Here is a 20,738-nt window from a genome sequence, read left to right on the forward strand (position 1 = left end):
ACTCTACAATGCTTTAACGCTGCTTCTGTGCACTGCATGCACAGAATGACCCACATAATATCTGACCACAGAGAAAGATCACAATAATTATACAATATTATATTGTGATCTCCTGACTACACAGAAGATAATAATTATACAATAGGCTGCTTTTGTCATGCTTGTGAATCCCAAACACACTTTAGCAAAGGCAAAAGGAAGCGATACATCTTCTTGCTAGAACTTTCACAAACTCTTCACTTATCTCAGAAAGCACCAGCTCTGTGGCAGAAAATGCCTTCTGGATGGTACTTTTTAATAGACAGTTCTGAGCAGCTGCTGCATCAGATTTGTCAATCTTGAGAGTGATCTCCAATAACATTTCTGTTACAGCTTAGGCAGTAAGTTTCTGAATGTTTTGTTTATAGTAAAATTAAAAAAGATGTGCGTGTCTATAAAGCATCCACTATGCCATGGGTAGAATGTGAGAAGGGACCTTTTCATTTTTTTTAAAATGTACTTTAGGTTTCAAGGATGAAGAAATAGATGACACTGTTCAGCTGGTAAAGGTTGGTTGCAACTTTCTTCCTTCAGTATCACCAACCCTTTCAAATACATAAATAATGACCCATGCGGAGAATTCCTGCAAGGAATGACATCAATATAGTCCAATGAAGAAAACACTCAAACACAACCAAAATAGTAAAAACACAGACACACAAAATAGTAAAAAAACCTATTTTCTTTCATCTTTCCTTCATTGTGTATCTCCCACAACTATGTGCACCAATAAAGCATATTGTACAACACATTTGCAAAATGAGAGGCGAGGCCATGTCTAAAAGTACGTGAAGCCAAACAAATCCATCAGGAGTTTGCATTAAGCATTGTCACAGACCAATGGCGACAGCTCCATGAAACCATAGACCTGCACAAGTTTCCCTCCAGAGGAAGGAATGGAAGGAGAGAACTGTCAGTCTGTGAACCTTGGTTATTGGACTGTTCCTCTCTCCAGCCTTGAACTGGTGTTGATTTTCCTATGGTAGGGCTCACAGTGAGAAAACAGGGAAACAAATGGGCCATTTCCAGTGATGATTACTCACATAATGGAGTACTTCATTAATGAATTAAAAAAATATTGAAATGTCAACTGAAATGGTTATTGGCTGAGGTTCACAATCAAAATACTTAAGGTTTAAAGATAATCAAACTTTATCTCCCACCCTAACCCCTTCCATTCCCAGAGTCTCATGCAAAAACAACAGAAGGTTGCTTGGCAACCATCATGTGACTTGGAGCAGCTCCCACTGTTGGCCCAGTATATCTGACTGGCAGACGTTGGTCACTAATCTGCTGGACTGGCTTTCCAGGCACAGGCCACTGACAAAGTGCTGGATGAAGTTTCCTTTCATTTTCCATTTCTGCAAGAGGGAGAGAGGGAAGAAGGGAAGGAAGAGAAAGATAACAGTGAGAAATGAAAGATGTCCCATTCTCTGCTTAATTTTTTACTTAAAAAAAGCACAGAATGATATTATAGACCAGAATATCTGCAAAGGTCTCTGAATACTCCCAATAGTGCTTTATGGATAATACTAGGAATAAGGTCCACTGTGAAGAAAAATACATTGGGTTCGAGAAAGAGGCTCTGGGCAAGTGCCTCCCCACCCTTGCTGTCTCCCTACCCACCCAAGTGAAGGCATTCACTCCCCCCACCACCTCAAGGGGAGCTGATCTCTGCCATTTGGAGAGCAGTTGTAACTCTGAGTGATCGCCAGCACTCACCTGGAGATTGGCCATGCTGGCTGGGGCTGATGGGAGTTGTAGGCAAAAAACATCTGGAGAGCTACCGTTGGCCACCCCTGGTCTATGGCATTGTACCTGTCTGAGTTTCCACCCCTCCTCAAACCCTACCCTCTCCAGGCTCCAACCTTCAAATCTCCGAAAATTTCCCAACCTAGAGTTGGCAACTACTAAGTCACACTGGCTGTCATGGGGGGGGGGGCTGCTGCTGAACAGGAGCAAGCAGCCAGGCCTAGTTAAGTCAAGTCAGTCAGGTGACATCAAGTCACTCAGAGGCTGCTGCCAGATCTGTGTTAGCCGACCTCCAGGTGCAGCCTGAAGATCTCCTGGGATCACAACTGGAATCCAGACAACAGATCTCTCTCCCCCTGGAAGAAAATAACTGCTTTGGAGAGTGGACTCAATGGCATTCTTTTCAGCTGAGGGCCTAGCAGCCTCTGGCTAACAACTTCCCCAGTGGCTCAGTCCTTGTCTGTCCTGGGATAAGGCTGAGGAGAGGAGGGAGGGAGTGACAGGAAACAGGCAGCCACCATGGTGTCTGAGGAAATGCTTAGTGAGGCCACAATATCCTGAAATGTTTTGGGAACTGAACTAAAAAATACCGAGAGAGAAAACAAGCCTCCAGAAACTTGATTCTCCAATCAAGCCTCCAGAAACTGGACAAAACTAAACAAACCATGTAACAGATTGGAACTTTCACTGGCCACATCCCATATTCAGGGAGCACAATCCTTTCTTAGTCATTCAGTTTGAGGCAACAGCAATTCAGCGCACACACTCTTTACAACTTAGGCAACTTTCATCTGTGGTTGGATATTTCTATCTGAACACTAATATCTCTTAAGAAGATGCAACCCTATGGGTAAATGCTGCAACTTCTTCTAGATACAGTAACCAATCAGGAAGCATAATATTGGCTCAACTCATAATTAATCTTTAAAATAACTTCAAGCATCTCAGACTATTAATATATAACCAGTCATGTATTTGACCAAGTGGGTTAGATGTCTTGTCAAACTATTTATTCTGTCAGCAAATATGCCCTACCTACCTACCTATCTACCTCTCTACCTATGTCTCTCTCTATATATCTAATATCATCCCATCTTTCTTTCAAAGAGCTCAGGGCATTGTACATGGTTTTCCCCTCCTCCATTTTATCATCACACCAATGCTGTAATATATGATGGGCTGAATTACTGGTCCAAACAAGGGCTGAACAGGGATTTGAACTCAAGTCTCTCAGTTCCTGGTCTAATATTCTAATCACGGACATCTCTGCTTAGACATACAGTGATACAAATAATTGACCTTTGAATGACTGGTGGATAGATGGATGGATGAATAGATGGTTCCACCTCCCAGCAGGGCATGGGCTGGACTGGCCATTGGTTTCTTCCATGGCTTAGTAAAATGATAATCTGAAATAAGGACATTGAATTGTGGGGCCACCTCTCTCATTTTATCAGCTTCAAGAGGGAATTGAATAGACATATGGAGCGGACACTATGTCTGGGGCAGTGATGCTTTGTATTCTTGGTGCTTTGGGAGCAACAGTGGGAGGGCTTCTGAAGTTCTGGCCCTGCTGGTGGATCTTCTGATGGCACCTGGGTTTTGGCCACTGTGTGACACAGAGTGTAGGACTGGATGGACTATTGTTCTGGTCCAACATGGATTCTCTTCTTCTCAGCCCTAAGTATGGCAGAGTTGTATTTAACAAGTCCTAAGTGTCTGGAAGGCAGTATAAGCCATAGTTAATGTTAAACAAATAGCTAGAAAGGTTACAGGAGATGTGGACAACTGCTGGGATTTCCTCATGATCTTCTTTGGCCAGGCAGATGGTCCTTTTATGACATAGCCAAAGTGCTCTCAATAGTTTGACAGCCAAGAGATGTTAAATTATTTGTTTTTGGCTCATCTGCTTGATTGAAGAAGACAAACCAAAAGCCCGAAAGAAGACAAGGATGAGCTTACCACCCTGGATTGATGGGAATGAAGCTCTTTTGCAGGCACAGTATATATGGTCCTGGATAGCACAGGCTAGACCCATCTTTCCAAATCTCAGAAACTAAGCAGGGTCAGCTCTGGTCAGTATTTGGATGTGAGACTGTGACGGAAAGCAATGCGTTAACCATAAGCTGAAGACGCACAGGGCTGCGTCAGGTGACCTGAGGGTGGGGGCTAAGTGCTCAGAGCTCTCAGGGAGGGAAAAAGTTAGTTGAAGGAGAGAAACTGCTGAGGCAGGAGTTCAGTCAGTTGATGTCTGACAGAGTGGAGGCCTGTCAGAGAAGTCTGTCAGTGGGGACCTGACAGAGACTGAGAGGGTCAGTTAGTGCCGGCCAGAAGGGCTGAGAGGGCAGCTGATCCTGTGAAGAAGCTGGAGACGGGGAAGTCTTCCAGAGACTGCCAGCTGGACAAAACCAGCCAAGAGGGCTGTGTGTGTGTGAGTCAGTTAAGACCTGAATGGTCACAAACACCTAGGAACCACTCTGAAGATCTAGTGAGGAGGTTGAGGGAGTGGATGTGGGTCTGAGACACCAAGAAGGGCTGAGAGGAGAGACTCCAGTCGAGGGGTGAGACTAGACACATCAATCCCAAGAGGCCAGACCTTGGCTAGAGGTGGAGAGTGAGTGAAAGGTGAACTGTGTAACTGTGAAAGACGCAAAACAAAAGAAAAAGTGATTGTAAGCTTGAAACAACTGAACAACATATAAGCCTGTGTAAATATCTCCCATATCCCCAGTTTAAGTCTTTTTGTTACAATAAATCTGTGGTTTAAGTTAAAGTTCTCATGAGCCTATATATTTTGTGGGAAGAATAAACAAAGCTGCTGTGGTCCCATCAACAGAACAAGTAAAATACCCCGAAGAGACGAAAATATAGAGATCCAGTGAGGCCTTGAGGCGGGCGCTGCTATAGAGACCAATAAGGAATATCAGGGTTGCTACATGGAGGCAGACAGTGGCAAACCACCTCTAAATGTCTTATGCCTTGAAAACTCCACAGGGTCACCATAAGTCAGCTGCAATTTGACAGGCAAAAAGCTGTGCCACTGGGCTTCCTCATCCCTTTCAAATGAATGGACTGGCTTTTAAGGTCACCAGTAAAGTCCTGGAGGGCTGATGGCATGTATTTTATTTTATTGGATTTATATCCCGCCCTCCCTGCCGAAGCAGGCTCAGGGCAGTTCACAACACTTAACACAATAAAAACATTTACATTAAAAGCATTAAACAGTTTTAAATAATTTGGTGCTAATTTTGACACAGATTTAAGATGGCGTTCAATGATTTTATTTATTTATTTGATTTATATCCTGCCCTCCCTGCCGAAGGCAGGCTCAGGGCAGCTTAAGCACCCTTAGATCTAGTGTTTTGGTGGTGGTCAGCATTTCAATTAAACGCTAACTGAAACATCCCCCACTGGGGTTCCCCAAGCAAAGTGAGTGATGCCATCATTGCTGCAAGCTGGCAGCCCCCATGAATGGGGAGTGGGAGCTGCCACTACTGCGAGCCAGTGGCCCTTGCGATGTGGGAACTAGCACCCCCACAACATTCACCAGGCAGGCAGGAGCTGCTGCTGCAAGTCCACAGCTGCCACCTTACACAATGTGAGCAAGCATGAGCTGAGCAGAAGCTACAACAAGCCTGCCCCTTCCCTCCTGGCTCTATTGGGGGGCAGGGCCAGGAGTGGACTGGATGTGGGACCTTTTTGACCTTCTAAGTCTACTTTTGCTTAGAATTGTGCTGTAAAGCATCTTCTCCCTTTGTGCTATGGTCCTAATTCAAACTGGGCCACATGTGCCTGGGTTCCCAGCACAGAACTCACAATACTCATCTGATCTTACAGACAGAGGGAGGACCAAAGGCATTGTAAAGTAGTTAGGCAGTTAGCATGCATAGTGCTGTCCTGTTGAAATATACAACCATCTGAACAGATACAAATAACCAGGGGTCGTTTTGTAGAAAAAAAGGTGGTGGAGCTCATCCAGGGATTGTTATGCAGCTGCACCTACTACTCAATGGACAAGGTGGGAAGGAGGTGGAACTGTCAGAAAGGTTCAGCAACTGCACTCCTGTGAGCTCCCACTGAATCCGAGGCCTGCAAATAACATTTCAACTGAGTTCAAAGAAGATGAAATTCTGGGTCTTCCCAGTGTCTTTAAAACCTGAATTTCAACCGCATGGAATCCCTATTCAGATCAGGGCCATATGGAGACAGTGTGGGCTTAACTTTTTCACTTCCACATAGTTTTGCAAAGTGAAACTGTAGTAATAGTCCTTTAAAGAAATAAATGGAGACACCTCTATTTCCTTCAAATGTTAACAGCACATTGGGGACTACCGCCCCCCCCCCATTTCAGTTAGCAAAACTATATAAGGATTGGTTAAATCTCTCTTTCCTGCCTGTGCAGTTCCAATCTAAATCAGGACCATAGAGAGCCATAATGTGCCTTTAAAAGAGAATCAGAGAACCAAAGTTACCATCAGATTTACTCTGACCTACTCTGCACAATCCTATACATATTTCATCTTGACTGTTACCACAGCATACAGCCCTTCTCTGCCACTTTTAAGTCCACTCCTCCACTTTAAAATATGGGCTGGTTAAACACTGACCTAGTAGAAAATGTCCCCTAAGCTCTGGAAGAATGGGTTCAGCCCCCCCCCCCCCAATGTTAGTTAAAATGTGAGGTGGATTCTCTACACTAATGGAGAGCCAGAGTCAGCCGCAGGATTGATAAAGAAGAAGACGACATTGGATTTATATTCCACCCTCCACTCAAGAGTCTCAGAGCGGCTCACAATCTCCTTTATCTCCCTCCCCCACAACAGACACCCTGTGAGGTGGGTGGGGCTGAGAGGACTCTCACAACAGCTGCCCTTTCAAGGACAACCTCTGCCAGAGCTATGGCTGACCCAAGGCCACGCCAGCAGCTGCAAGTGGAGGAGTGGGGAATCAAACCTGGTTCTCCCAGATAAGAGTCCGCACACTTCACCACTACACCAAACTGGCTCATAAAATGGAGAAGAATGCTGTGAGCTGCTTTAGGTTCCCATTCTAAACATGGGACCCTATATAGGTAGAAGTCCTGAAGGCAACTGCCATACAAATGCACTTTGCAAGTCTTATTTTTTATTCTTCTTGTATACGTATGTTGTGTCAGTTCTAAACATTTCTTAAATTAGCCTTGATAATCTCCAGGGGAAGAATTAACACAGCAAATGTGTCTATTATAAAGAAGGGGAGGCTGTATAGTTACACAGATCTTACCCACAATTTAAAGGGGAGGGTGACTTAAAACAAACTGCTTCCTCCAACATTTTGAACTGCAATCCAGTTGCTGTAGCAAAATTCAGCATACAATGGGACATTTAGAAGGAGCAGACGAAAGCCACACAATCTACAAACAGGAAGTGAAGTAATGTGGTTTGACCTGCATGGTCCAGCTAGCTTAGGGTTGCCACCAGATCTGACTCAAGAAATATCTGGGGACTTTGGGGGTGGAGCCAGGAGAAAATGTGTGACATGCACAATTGAACTCCAAAGGGAGTTTTATCCATCACATTTAAAAGGACCACACGCCTTTTAAATGCCTCTATTTGGAATAATGAAGGATAGGGGCACCTTCTTTTGGGACTCATAGAATTGGACCTCCTGGTCCGCTCTTTTTGAAACTTGGGAGGCATTATGAGGAAAGGCACTGGATGCTATGCTGAAAATTTGGTGCATCTACCTCAAAAAACAGCCCCCCTGAGCCCCAGCTACCTACAGATCAGTTCTCCATTATACTCTATGGGAATTGGTCGCCATAGAGTATAATGGAGTGCCCAGCAGACATTCCCCCCCCCCCACTTTCTGATGGCTCTGAAGTGGGGGTAGGGCCTCCATACCAGGGGATCCCCTGCCCCCAACTGGGGATTAGTAGCAACTTAGAAAAAAACCACTGCGTAATTATACATTGCAGACATAAGCTTAACAAATTCCTTTTGTATTATATCATGAATATATTTCCTTCACAAACCAAAACTGTTGTCAATATTCATAAATCCATAAATAAATCAAGAATACATTCTCTTTTTGTCAGTTTTGTAAGTCGGTACTACAGTCCACTGTCTGATAAAAATCCTTTGTTGAAAGATGTAGACAGTACCACAATGAATATCACTTCTCATTTGGGTAGCAGAACGAAATCTGGCAGGTGCAGCAGCTACACATGTCCTAGGTTCAGACTGTGTTTCGTTCACCTTCCACTGGCCACTTTTCTTTATATCCTGGAACCTGTGCTAAGGCAGTTTCTCATACAATACATTGTTACTTCTTCAGCTTGCAGGAAGGGTGCTCCCTCCAATAAACATGACTTGCCAAAGGGCTGGATAGAAAATCTCTTTCATGTTCTTTGTATCCTTTATCTATCAGGAATAGAAATAAAGGACTCAAGCTGCAGCCAAAAAGGAATTTGGCTGGACATTAAACCTGCAATTCTATGCACACTTCCTTAGGAGTAAGCCTAATTGAATGCAGTGGGACTTCCTTCCCACATATGAAGTATTTTCTGAGCAGACTTGGCTTTGTGGTGGCCACAGGAACTTACCACAGGGAAGCTGCATGTATCAGCCCAGATGGCCCTCTGCAGCATCCAAATTCTTACCCTATTCCTCACTGATGATCCTTCATGGGTGTGGTAAAGCTTGCTTATGGTCCAGAGAGATGGGTGGTCAGCTCCCTGTGTTACCCTATGATGACTTGTAGCCAGCCTCAATTGTAGGATAGTTAGGGGAATGGAACAGGTTGCCTTAGGAACATGGCAGAATCACCATAACAGGCAATGTATAGGGCCTGGTAAGACAAATGCTCAGCTGCTTTAGTTGACATGGAGGACTGAGTGAACAATCACTTTCAACTGAGTCTCTCAATGGAATTAAAGGCACAAGGAGTGTTCTGGCAACTGTATTAACATGTTTATCTCTGAGGTCTATTTAAACTCTAGGATTTCCTTTACAGGCTGCTAAATTGCTCTTGCACTGTATAGAGATTGCTGACAATGGTAATTAGCAATGGTTGCTCTCCTTCCTTTAGCCCCCAGCAGAATCTGGCCCTACTGGGAGAACATGTATCCTGTTATTTCTCTAGATTAGAGGCTGATCTATAAACCCCGTTAAGTGGAATTGATACCAGTCACCCATTCTTCACTCAGCAAATGGGCTTTACCCCCTGCTAATGAATGAATGAATGAACAAATGAATGACACAGAACAAAAGAACTTCTCAGTTAATTGCATGACTTGAAAGCACAGTATTGTTTCCACAGAATCCTTTTCAACCTTTCATTTCAATGGAACAGTAAGGTGAGGGAGTGCTTTAGTGCTAGAACGGGGAGCTGGGAACTTTCTTTCCCAAAGGATTGCATCTTGTAATTAGTTAGCAGGAAATGGTGGGCTTGGTTTCCTTCATTTTCCTCACATCTGGACCTGCAGTAACAGTTTCTTTCCTTTTCTGGTATTCTCTCTCCCCCCCACTTCTCTCTCACACAGCGAGAGAGAGAACCTGGAAGTCATGGCAACCTGTGGTGACTGACCCCTACTGGGGGCACGGAGGATTTACAGAGAGGTGGCTGCCCCTACCTCACAACTGCTGGTATTCCAAGGAGGTCTCCCATCCAAGTACTTGCCAGAATCAGCCCTGCTTAGCTTCCGAGATCTGATGAGATTGGACTTCCCTGGCTTATCCAGATCAGGGCACACTTTTGAAGTCACAGTTCAGAGGGCAGACATGGGGGCTATATGAGGTGTAATGTACTGAGACGTCGAATGCCAGTAGGGTTTGTCCGGGAGCAGTAGCCATGACCTCGGCTGCGGAAGCACTAGAACTTGGAGCGCTGTAGGCTGCTCTCTGCTCACCGGTATCCCATCCTCGTTGCCAGTGTAATGTACTGAGGTCAGAGACGTTCAGATGGCAACATGCTTTATTAGCAAGTACATCACAAAGACAACATGGCGGATCCGGGTCCCCTGTTATATACATTTCCCGGAACAACCTTCTTTCTGGTCAGGTCCAATCCTGGCCAGTTAAACTTCCCACCACTGATCGTCATAGGCAGGCTATGTTTGTCCCTTCCAGGCACCGCCCACAGGCACGCTGTGCTATACCGTCCGGGACGAACGCCAGACACAACATGAGGCCTCTTTTGAAATTCTGTATCCGATCTGCTTGAATGTACAACAAGAGATTTTTGCTATTGTGCGTGCATGTGTATGGTTTTTTTTCCTAACTAGCCTTAGGCCAGGACAGTAGAGCTAAATCTTAGCAAGAAAAGTACAGAGCATCAGAAGGAGAAAAGAGGCAGCATTATGGTCACAAGAGTCAGCATGGGTCAGTACTTATGGTGATGAACTAGGACTGAGAAGACCCAGATTCAGATCTCTACTTGGCCATGAAGCTCATTGGGTGACCTAGGGCCAGTCCTGTTGTTTCAACCTAATCTACCACTCAGTGTTGTTGTGAGGATAAAAAGGTGGAGGACCCATAGCCCTGTGGCAGATCACATGCTGTGCATGAAGAAAGTCTGAGATTCAATTCCCAGCAGTTAAAATAATTTAGTAGAGCTAAGGAAGTCCTCTGGCAGAGACTTTCAAGCACCTGTCTTGCTCCATTTTCTCTTGAGATATCCTAACTCATGACTTCCAAAAGCACACAGGATTTTTAAAAAAAATCATTTTTGTGTATTTTAGGAGGGGGTGTATCTGCACCTGGAAGTCATGTCAACCTCTGGTGACTGACTCCTACTGGGGGCCTGGAGGATATTCAGAGAGGTGACTGAAAGCTTGCCTCTCTCCTCTCAATTGGGTATTTCAAGGACAGTCTCCCATCCAAGTACTAACCACAGTCAACCCTGCTTAAGTTTCCAAGATTGAACAACATCAGGCTTGGGCTATCCAGGCCAGGGCCATAATCAGACAGGATTTTTAAAAAGCCACTCCAAGCAAAATAATGGGAGAACTGTTCCTAACAAGCAGCTAAAGGTCCTAGATAAAGCTGATCCCCAAATCCTAGTCCAGTGCTCTAACCACTATGTTACACTGGCTCTCAAGTGCATTGGTTCAGATGCTTTAGTAGCAAGGCTGGGAAAGCCTTCTCAAGCTATGAATTTAATGTAGCAAAAATAATTTAGGCTGTGGGAAAGTAATCTCTAGTAAAATTTACTTCCATGCAGCAGGGGTCAGTTCCAGAGAAGAACTCTGCTCCAGGATTATTATGAAATAAATGCTGATCTTAGCACCTAAACACTTTGCAATTTGGGGGGCAGGGAGGGGACACAAGGATTGCCTCTTGTTCTTTTATGGAGTTCACAGTAAACCCCATTTATTTATTATCTTCATTCACAATATCATTTAATAGAGAAAATTTGCTCCTTTATATAGCAAGGACATTCTAGTGCAAATATTGATATTCAAGCAAAAAGAAATGTGCAACAATTCACAAGACAATACATGTATTTTAGTGGAGAAGCCCTTTTCCATTATAAACAAAATATATACTGTATATTTGGGATTTTAAAACTCATAGCTCCTTGATCTCCTCTATGAATAGCAAAACTAGAAGAATTCATACAAAGTACTAAAGATGGAAGAATAAATTATTGTAAGAGCAATTATGCAAAACTGCTCACCTTGTGTAATTCATACAGGCAACATATTTCAGCTTTCTTGGTGCATTATTTTGATTATCTAGGGGCAGAATCAGAATTGTGTTTATGCAGAATACACATAGCCCTAGACAGGAAGGAGTACACTCTGACCCTTGCCAGCCCCAGCTAACTGCCCTGGCTTGTTTCTACAGGTGTCAAAGCGCAGTCACAGTGAGTACTGTCATCATGCCTGTCAACAACAATATCTAGGTTCTTAAAGAAAACAACTAGTGGGCTCGTGCCCACCTTCATGTCTCAATTTCACATCAGAGTACAGGCAAATGCTTGTTTATGTTAGCAAAAGTGAAAGTGCACTACAGAAGGAACAACTGTTCTCTCTAAGCTGTGAATGTGGACTAGCTCACAGTTGTTTTAGCCTACAGCTCACACATTTTTGTCTTAGCTCAAGAAAAAGGCACCAGAGCAAACTAATTTATGCAGTAGCTCACAACTTAAATGCCCACCTAAAGGGTGATTAACATGTGGAATTCACGGCCACAGGAGGTGGCGGCGGCTACAAGCCTAGCCAGCTTCAAGAGGGAACTGGATAAACATATGGAGCAGAGGTCCATCAGTGCTTATTGTTGAAACTGTCTGGGGCAGTGATGCTCTGTATTCTTGGTGCTTGGAGGGGGGCTAAGTGGAAAGGCTTCTAGCCCCACTTGTGAACCTCCTGATGGCACTTGAGGGTTTTTTTGGCCACTGTGTGACACAGAAACTGTTTTTGCACACAGCTTACCACGGGGTCACATTCCTGTTCTCTCCACAGCGTCCGTCGGATTTCCCATTATCTGCGCTGAAGTTACAGGAAGTGCCGCGGCTTTTGCGTAGCAAACGTAAACCACTAAAACCCAATTTATGTTTGCCGTGCAAAAGCCGCAGCACTTCCTGTAACTCTGGTGCAGATAATGGGAAATCCGACAGACGCTGCGGAGAGAACAGGAATGTGACCGCATGGTCAGCTGTGTGCGAAAACAGTCAGAGTGTTGGACTGGATTGGCCATTGGAATGATCCAACATGGCTTCTCTTATGTTCTTATGCCAGTAGCTCATGAAGCAGAATTTTTGCTCATAAGACTCCACAGCTTAGAAGGAGCATCAGAAGGCACCTTTCCTATAGTTAAGCAGACTGCTTTTGCAGGACAATATAGGGCAACTCAGCCATGGGCAACTCAGTGTACCCTCCTAAAAGGAGAGAGAACAGGTCAGAAAAAGCAGCAGTGCTGGCACTTTGTGTATGACCTGATTACAAGACAGGTGCTCACTATGCAAGCTAATGTATGCGATTTTGGGCTTACTATAATGAAAGCTAAAAAAAGAACCATGTTCCTGGATCCTCTGGTTCTTTTTTCGGTCTTAAATAGACATTTTGCTGTTCTCATGCACTTTTCAGAATGGATGCTAGTGAACAATGGTAGGCATAACTAATAGAACAGGCTATACTTAATATAGTAAAGAATTAAACAGGCTGTTGGATTTCACTGCAGCTGCAGCTGCAGCAGTCCTCTATGCTACTGGGAAAGATTCTGTAAAGACACGTGAAGGGAAATTGGTGACCTAGTTCCACAGCACTCTGGGGAGGATTTGGTCATTGGAAGAGGAAGGCAGATCTGGGAACATTCACGAAGTCCTCATTTCAGTTCTGAAAATTTCTTCAAATATCTGCTGCAGCAGTTTTTACAGACTCTCCTACATTAGCTAGATCTCTTGGGGAATGAGGGTGTGTGTTTTCTGCAGATGGACAATAAACTGAAAGCACTGAAAAGGCAGATATGTGGAAGAGAAAACTCAGAATGAGTTAAGGTTGTTGCCTCCTTGACCAAGAGGAGGTTCCTCCGCCTCCTTGGTTACAAAGTGACAAAATATGTTTGGCAAACACAGTTTCTCCATCCATTAGTACTGACAGGAGAAACTTGGTGTAGCTGTGCAAGGCTGTCTCGACCACCAGCAAAAGCCTGCCTGTGTTTTGAGATCAGCTCCAGATGTTCTGCAGAGCTATGACAGCTGCAACAAGGGCCTTATCACTAGTGGTCACCAAACTGGAATTGCTTGCCTCATGAGGCTCTTTAGGCCCTTTGGTTGTGAATATTTGGAGACTCATCAAGATTTTAGAAGGAAAAGAGCAGGTTTTTAAACCTCCCCCGGGCAACCAGTGCAGGACTTGGGGGCTCAGGCCTCCCCCAGGCAACCAGTGCCAGGCAATAGTGACAAACTTTGAGTGTATGAAAATGTTTTCCAGTCCATTTTAGATTTTCAAGAAGGAGAGATAATGATATTCAAAAACATGAATGGGGTAATGGATCCTGTGAAGAAGGATCCTGGGACTGTCAGGTGATGGAGACTCAAGGCAGTATTCATTTAAACAATGTATACTTTATTGGAAACTCATAGCTGGAAACAAAAGTTGAGACTAATACCTGGGAATGGGTGTCTCTTAGTCTTATGGAATCTACATCAAAGCGATATCTAAACAAAGACACTATTCTCAAAACAAAAGGGAGTGAAGGTGCAAACTTTCACACAAGAGCTTCTGCTTATCTCTTTGCCTCTGGGAAGATGCAGACCAGTGGTGGTATCTATTAACGGTCACATTCCTTTGCTCCCTTTACAACCTAAACAAAGTTAACACTTCAAACGCCTCCTCTTTGATATGCAAGCTATCTATCATATAACAAAAGGTTTTGGGTTAGTATGGAGAGTCCATTTGGTTAGTATTTTATAATTTCAGTATGACAGAGTTACAGAGCCTGACAGGGACTGTCTCCTGGGACATTGTGAGGCATGAAAAATCCCTCCTGTGTACATTTTTTCCTCTGGACTGGAAAGAAGGAAGTCATTGGTGTATGATCTTCCAAGCTCCACCTTCTTACAAATGCTGAGCTAGCAGGGCAGACAATAGATAGATAGATGGATAGGAACTTCTCTTCCCTTTCTTCTCCAAGCAGGAAACTTGTGCAGATATCAAATGCTAGATCAGGGGTGTCGAACTCATTTGTTATGAGGGCCAGATCTGACAAAATAGACCTTGTTGGCCCGGCCACATCTGGTTGGGCTGAGCCATGTTAGGCTGGGCCATGTGTGTACTTATTTAAGATTAGGTAGCAGAGATAAAAATTTTATAAAGGACACAGACAAACACAATTAAATATATATATTTTTAAACTTAAAACATGCTTAAAACATTAGCACTCATTGGTCTTAAAGGTGCTTTATTTGTATTTCTCCCATGGGATTCAGGGAACTGGGCAAAGGAAGCTCTGGCTCTTTCCTTCCTTCCCCAAGGGAGGAGCCTCAGCCAATGGAGAAAATAGAGGTTTTGTTCTGTAGCTCCTGTGCAATTGAGCAAGCCTTGCAAAGCAAGCTGTTATGCAGAAGGAAGCAAAATATAGGGAGAAGGAAGCAGATGACAGCCAGTTGCTCAGGGGCCTGATTCGACCCTCGAACTGTATGTTTGACACCCCTGTGCTAGATAGTCTTCAGGAAGACAGATCTCTGGAGACAGCAGTAACTGTTTAGACCTTGGCAGACCTGGGTCAAGAGGGTGGGGAAAGAGATTTGATAGCATTCCTGGCAATAGGAAGAGATGGTCTCTTGCAGCTGCATGAAGAAGATGACAATGACATTGGATTTACATTCCACCCTCCACTCCGAATCTCAGAGTGGCTCACAATCTCCTTTCACCTGACAGCTAGCAGAGATGGCCATTTTCTCTATCCATCTGGCCTAGGGGGCTGAAGGAAGCTTGGTATTATAAAAGGTAATTGTGATCTGCAAAAAATTTTAGTTCTCTAGCTTAATAACTAAAGTTTTGAAATTCAGCACATATCAATCCTTAAATATGTTTGGTGTCTGTTGGAAAAGAAAGTATAGCCCTTAACTCTGGCTGGCTACACCCACTTTCAATGTAGCAACAGTTAGACTGTGAGGCCTTGGTTAATATACTTGCTTGGCTCCAATTTAAATTTTGGGGAAAGGTGAGATTGGGTGTGTGTGGGGGGGGGAGGGTGGGAATGAAGATCAGAGGCCTTTAAAAATTTCCTAATGGATTCAGATGGGGTAGCCATTGTTGGTCTGAAGCAGCAGAATGAAGTTTGAGTCCAGTGGCACTTTTAAGACTAGCCAAGCTTTATTCTGGGTATAAGTTTTTGTGTGTATGCACACCACCTCATTTAGATTCAGATGGGTAGTTGTGTTAGGTTGAAGCAACAGAACAAAGTTTGAGTCCATTGGCACCTCTAAGAAACTGGGAGGGGGGGGAGCACTGTATTGTTGTAGAATTTGGGGATTCTTTTGGTAGATAGATATTTTGTGTCATCTTCAAGTCTATGATTGTCTGCATTCACGAAAGTGGATGCTGAACCAGATCCTTTTGAAAGTTAATGGCCCCAGCAAGTCTATTAAACAAGTTTTTCACAATGGGTGTTTTCGCACTCACCTTCAGCCGGCGCCGCGACCCTCTTGACGACGGAGGATCTGTGCTGATTTCCCACACGAAGCGCTGGAGCAACCAGAAGAGCCGCCAATTTCCGGCGCGAAGCCCGCTCAAGCGTTTTCCTGCTTCCTGGCGATTTGCGTTTGAGCGGGCTTCGCGCCGGAAATTGGCGGCTCTTCTGGTTGCTCCAGCGCTTCGTGTGGGAAATCAGCACAGATCCTCCGTCGTCAAGAGGGTCGCGGCGCCGGCTGAAGGTGAGTGCGAAAACACCCAATGTCTACTTGACCTGGTCAAGTAGGTGTGTATTGATAACTGTTCACCACCTGGGCAGCTACTTGTACTGGTTTCTAGCATATAATAATGTTATTGTGGCTTACTTTGTATGGTGGTTGTTTGGATATTTATTTATTTACTTTGAATTTATATCCCCCACTCTCTACTAAAGGATTCAGGGTGGCTAGCAATAAACCAGAATAACAGTATTAAATTAAATTATTAAAAACAATAACCTTGAGAATATTAAAATCAATTAAAACAACATTGTGGGGCTACTAAAAAAATTAAATAGGCGGATAACAACCTTCTTCAGCAGGCAGTTTAGTTCATTAGCTTCACAATTACTTTTATATGACAGTGGTCCATATGATGATCCCAGTTCCTCATAAATGATGTTGCTCAGCCTATATTAAAGTGATTTGAAGGAAGAAGATCCGACAGCTAATGAAAAGACAAAGCATTCAGTTGTATTTGATGTATTTCATGTAATTTGCTATGAACAAAGAAATGGTTTTCATGTGCTTCTTTTAAATAAGGACTTTGCTAAATCAACAACTTAATTTGTGTTTATTATAGGCGCAAGTTAAATTAGATAAATTTGACGTTGAGACAGTCTTGAAAGAAAAAATCTGTTTTATTAACTGGTTATATTTAATTTGTGTTTAAGAAGAATTGTTTAGATTTACATTGCTTCACTAGTTTATTAAAAGAATTATTCTTTTTTATTATTCTGGTAAAAGAAGAAAGGAAGGTAATTTAAGGAGATTTTTATACTTGTAGGTAGAAAGATTTGAGCATTTTATTGGGAGGTGGAATTATAATTGATATATTTGTACTGGTTTCTGTTCCTGTTTTCCCCACTCTGTAAAGGCCCCTTTTCCTTCTTTTCCCCTCTTTTCCCCTCTTTTTATGTATCCTCTGCAATGCTTCTTTTTTGTAGTTTAAATCAATACAACTTTTTAAAAACTAAAGTGATAGTCCTCTCCCACTTAGCTATTATAGGCCAGTTGAAATAATTCTGTTATGCAGGCTCTGCAGAATTGGGAAAGATCCTGCAGGGCCCTTATGGCTTCTGGGAGGGTGTTCCACATTGTTGGTGCTGCCCCCAAGAAGGCCCTAGCCCTTGTAGAATTCAGTCTGGCCTTCCTTGGTCCTGGGATAGAGAGCAGATTTTGAGCTCCCAAATGCAGTGCTCTCTGGGGCACATATGGGGAAAGGCGGTCCCATAGATAGACAGGCCCTTGACCATATAGGGCTTTAAAGGTCAATACCAGCACCTTGAAATGGATTTGGAATGCAATAGGCAGCCAGTGCAACTCTTTCAACACAGGTTTAATGTGCTCTTGACGAGGAAGCCCCATTAACAACCGTGCTGCAGCATTCTGCGCTAGCTGCAATTTCCAAATCAGAGTCAGGGGCAGCCCCATGTAGAGGGCATTACAGTAGTGTATTCTTGAGGTGACCGTAGCATGGATCACCATTGCTAAGTCACCATGCTCCAAAAAAGGGGCCAACTACCATGCCCGCTGCAGATAGAAAAAGCTATAAAACACTGACAAATTTGAAATGCTATTACAAAAATTTAAAAGCTGCAAGGACTACATGATTAACACAGCTACTCCTGTCCTATTTTAATATGTAACTTCTCGTCCTTTTCCTTTGAATTGTTTGCAGTCCACTGTTCCATTCATTTTGCCATGGATAGATTTGTAAGTAGAAAGAGGAAAGTCCTTTCTGATGCTGAAGATTCCTATTGCATACCTACAACATCCTGAAGTATAGACCAGAATGATAGGTCTGGAGGAATCTCCATTATATCTGACAACAAACTTAACCAAGAGGAAGGGAGACTCCTCATTGTTAAAATTGTATTTCAGCTGCCTGAAGATCATTTGCTGAAGCCAAATGTGTCTTGCAAGTTGAACCTAAAGAGTAGAAATTAACCATGCACAGGAATGCAGTAATTTCCCATAAACTGAATTACATGATTTTGATTAATAAGCTGCTCTGAATGTCTGTGTTTTTAAGGTGGAGTTTCTAAGCAGTGTTCTAAGAAGGCAAGGTATATATAAAATCCTAGATGGCATAAGTGTGAGTTTTCTCTGGGGTCATGGCAATGGGCACTGTTCTGAATTGCCTCAAAATGTACTTGCATTTACTTGTAAGATATGACTCTGAACTCCATACATTGCTCAAAAACTGAGTGCCCAGCAAACTGTTTTGTATTCTGCTCTAGATCAGACAGTCCAGCCATGCACTTATCAAACAAAGGTATTTGTGATGCTATCATTTTGTAAATTTCAGTACAATGTTACCCTTATCAATGAGACAGAAACAAGACACTTGTAACTGAACGTCTGGGGAAATTCATAAAAAGTTTCTCTAAAGGCTTTTCTATGCTACCTTTTACTGTTAAATTTCTGACCATTAGTTTGTCCTATGCACATTATAAGTATATTTGTAGATCTTAAAGTGACTATTCTAAAAGTGAATTTCAAAAACAGGACACAGCAGGAGACCGCTGATATACAACTATAGCCACTGGCTAACTCCCACCTTTTGTGGGTTTGGCCCAGCCCACGGGTATTTATTTATTTATTTATTTAGTGGACTTATATCCCGCCCTTCTCACCGAAGTGTCTCAGGGCTTGTGTGTGGGGGTTCCCCCTAAATTTCTGGGGAGTTTCTCCCAAAATACCCCATGGCCCCACTTTTATAGGTAGAAGGTGATAATGGAGGACCCTCACTGTGATATCACTGGATCCTTCCTATGATGTCACTGGATCCCGGTTCTTTTAAGGACCTAAGACAGCAACACCTCTGGCCCAGCCTCAGCACCCCCCCCTCCCCGAAATTGTTAGGTTACACACTGGGCCCAAGGCCAACCAGCAGGTTTCATGTGGAGCAGGAGTGGTGAATCAAACCCAGAGGAAGAGTGGAGAATCAAACATATACCGTTTTCACACATAGCTTACCTCGCAGTCACAATCCTGTTCCCTCCGCAGCGTCTGGTTGGATTTCCCACCATCTGCCCCGAAGTTACAGGAAGTGCCGCAGCTTTTGCGTAGCAAACGTAAACCGCTAAAACCCAGTTTACGTTTGCTATGCAAAAGCCGCAGCACTTCCTGTAACTCCGGCGCAGATGGTGGGAAATCCGACCGGACGCTGCAGAGGGAACAGGATTGTGACTGCGAGGTAAGCTGTGTGTGAAAACGGTCCCAGTTCTCTAGATTAGAGTCCACCACTACATCACACTGGCTATAGGAACTGCATTATGATCTCTGTACAAACGCTTTATTTATTTGTAGATAAATAACAATGCCTGATGATCCTATTGTACATGAGAAACTGTTAACCTTTTTTCACCTATGTTTTTAACATGAGCGTAGAGATGCAGCCATAAAACAGCTGTGAGCACACCTCTCACAACTTAGATGAGTTCACTGCTCATCTACATAATCCCTTGAGGCTCAGGTCTGTTTGCATATTACACATATGTGTATCTTCAGCAATTTCCCAGCTCCTTCCAAATGTGTACTTTAAACAGTCCTGTACTTCCAAAACAATGTCCAGAATGGCCCTTTGACACAGGATTTCTTTATCCCAGCGAAAGAATGAAACACATGCATCAGGAAGAGCAAAGCATCAACGAGCTGCTTCAACATTTATGTTTCTTTCAGTGGCATTTGAATCATTCATGGCTTGCACATGCATCAGGATTAGAGGCTGACTTCAAGTGACCATCATTTTCTCTGCATACCCTTGGAGCAAGAATACTGCCTGAATCACATGCATTGCCCAGGAGGGAATTGGAGTCAGAAGCATCCCAGAATCCAAGATGACTGAATGGAGCTTTGAGGAAGATTTCAAGGCTTTAGTATTCAAAGTTATTAGGAAAAGGCATTGGCCACATCTGTCTACAATTATATTTCTCAGTTAAACAGCTGTGCGCACATATACCATGAGAGATTTACAGACTTTTTAGTCAAAACTTTTCACCACTCTCCCCTAGAATTTGCTACCCACCTCTGGAATTCCAGATCTCCTTTGACGGCATCCCACCCTCACAGACTAGGAGCTGCATTCCCAATATCACTTATAAAATATGCTACTGTGAGATTAAGGTAGCAGTAGAATAAAACATTAGGACTGGTCTTCAGTTAGTACAGTACCTGTCTGCCATCTTTCTGGTTGCACGCCTCAATTGTGATCTGAGACCCAGTGGAGAATGAAGTGATTGAAAGACACTTGTCTTGCTGCCTGATTAAAGGATCACTGAATATCCATTCCTTTGGGGTAGCAGAAGAAAAGAACAGAGTTCAGTGTAAGGTTAGAAATACAAAATGTCCTTCTTCAGCCATTAATGCTAAATCCATTCTTGTTTGCTTGTTTCAAGGAATAAATACAATCTTCGATACTAGGACTGAAAGTTTCTCCATTTGGGGTTTGATGAGAAGATGAAGCCTGATTCCCCTCAACTTCTTACTGCTCACCTTCCTCACCTCATCCCACTTTCTCCTCCATCATCCATCCATTTATCCATCTCTCTCTTTCTCTGCTATTG

The 20,738-nt window shown here is 43.4% G+C and overlaps 1 protein-coding gene across 1 annotated transcript in view; it reads right to left on the minus strand.

Annotated features, from left to right (window-relative positions):
* Nucleotides 1-534: 534 nt before the first annotated feature.
* The window catches only part of GALNT16 (polypeptide N-acetylgalactosaminyltransferase 16), a 357,202-nt gene continuing 336,998 nt past the window's right edge, over nt 535-20,738 (minus strand). The window contains exons 14-15 of the mRNA XM_060262949.1: nt 20,347-20,463; nt 535-1,400 (exon numbers count right to left, since the gene is read on the minus strand). Coding sequence (XP_060118932.1) covers nt 1,263-1,400; nt 20,347-20,463 — 255 coding nt within the window. The 3' untranslated portion in view covers nt 535-1,262. The remainder of the gene's footprint in view (nt 1,401-20,346; nt 20,464-20,738) is intronic.

This window comes from Heteronotia binoei, chromosome 21, assembly GCF_032191835.1.
Source record: "Heteronotia binoei isolate CCM8104 ecotype False Entrance Well chromosome 21, APGP_CSIRO_Hbin_v1, whole genome shotgun sequence".
Classification (NCBI taxonomy): Eukaryota; Metazoa; Chordata; class Lepidosauria; order Squamata; family Gekkonidae; genus Heteronotia; species Heteronotia binoei.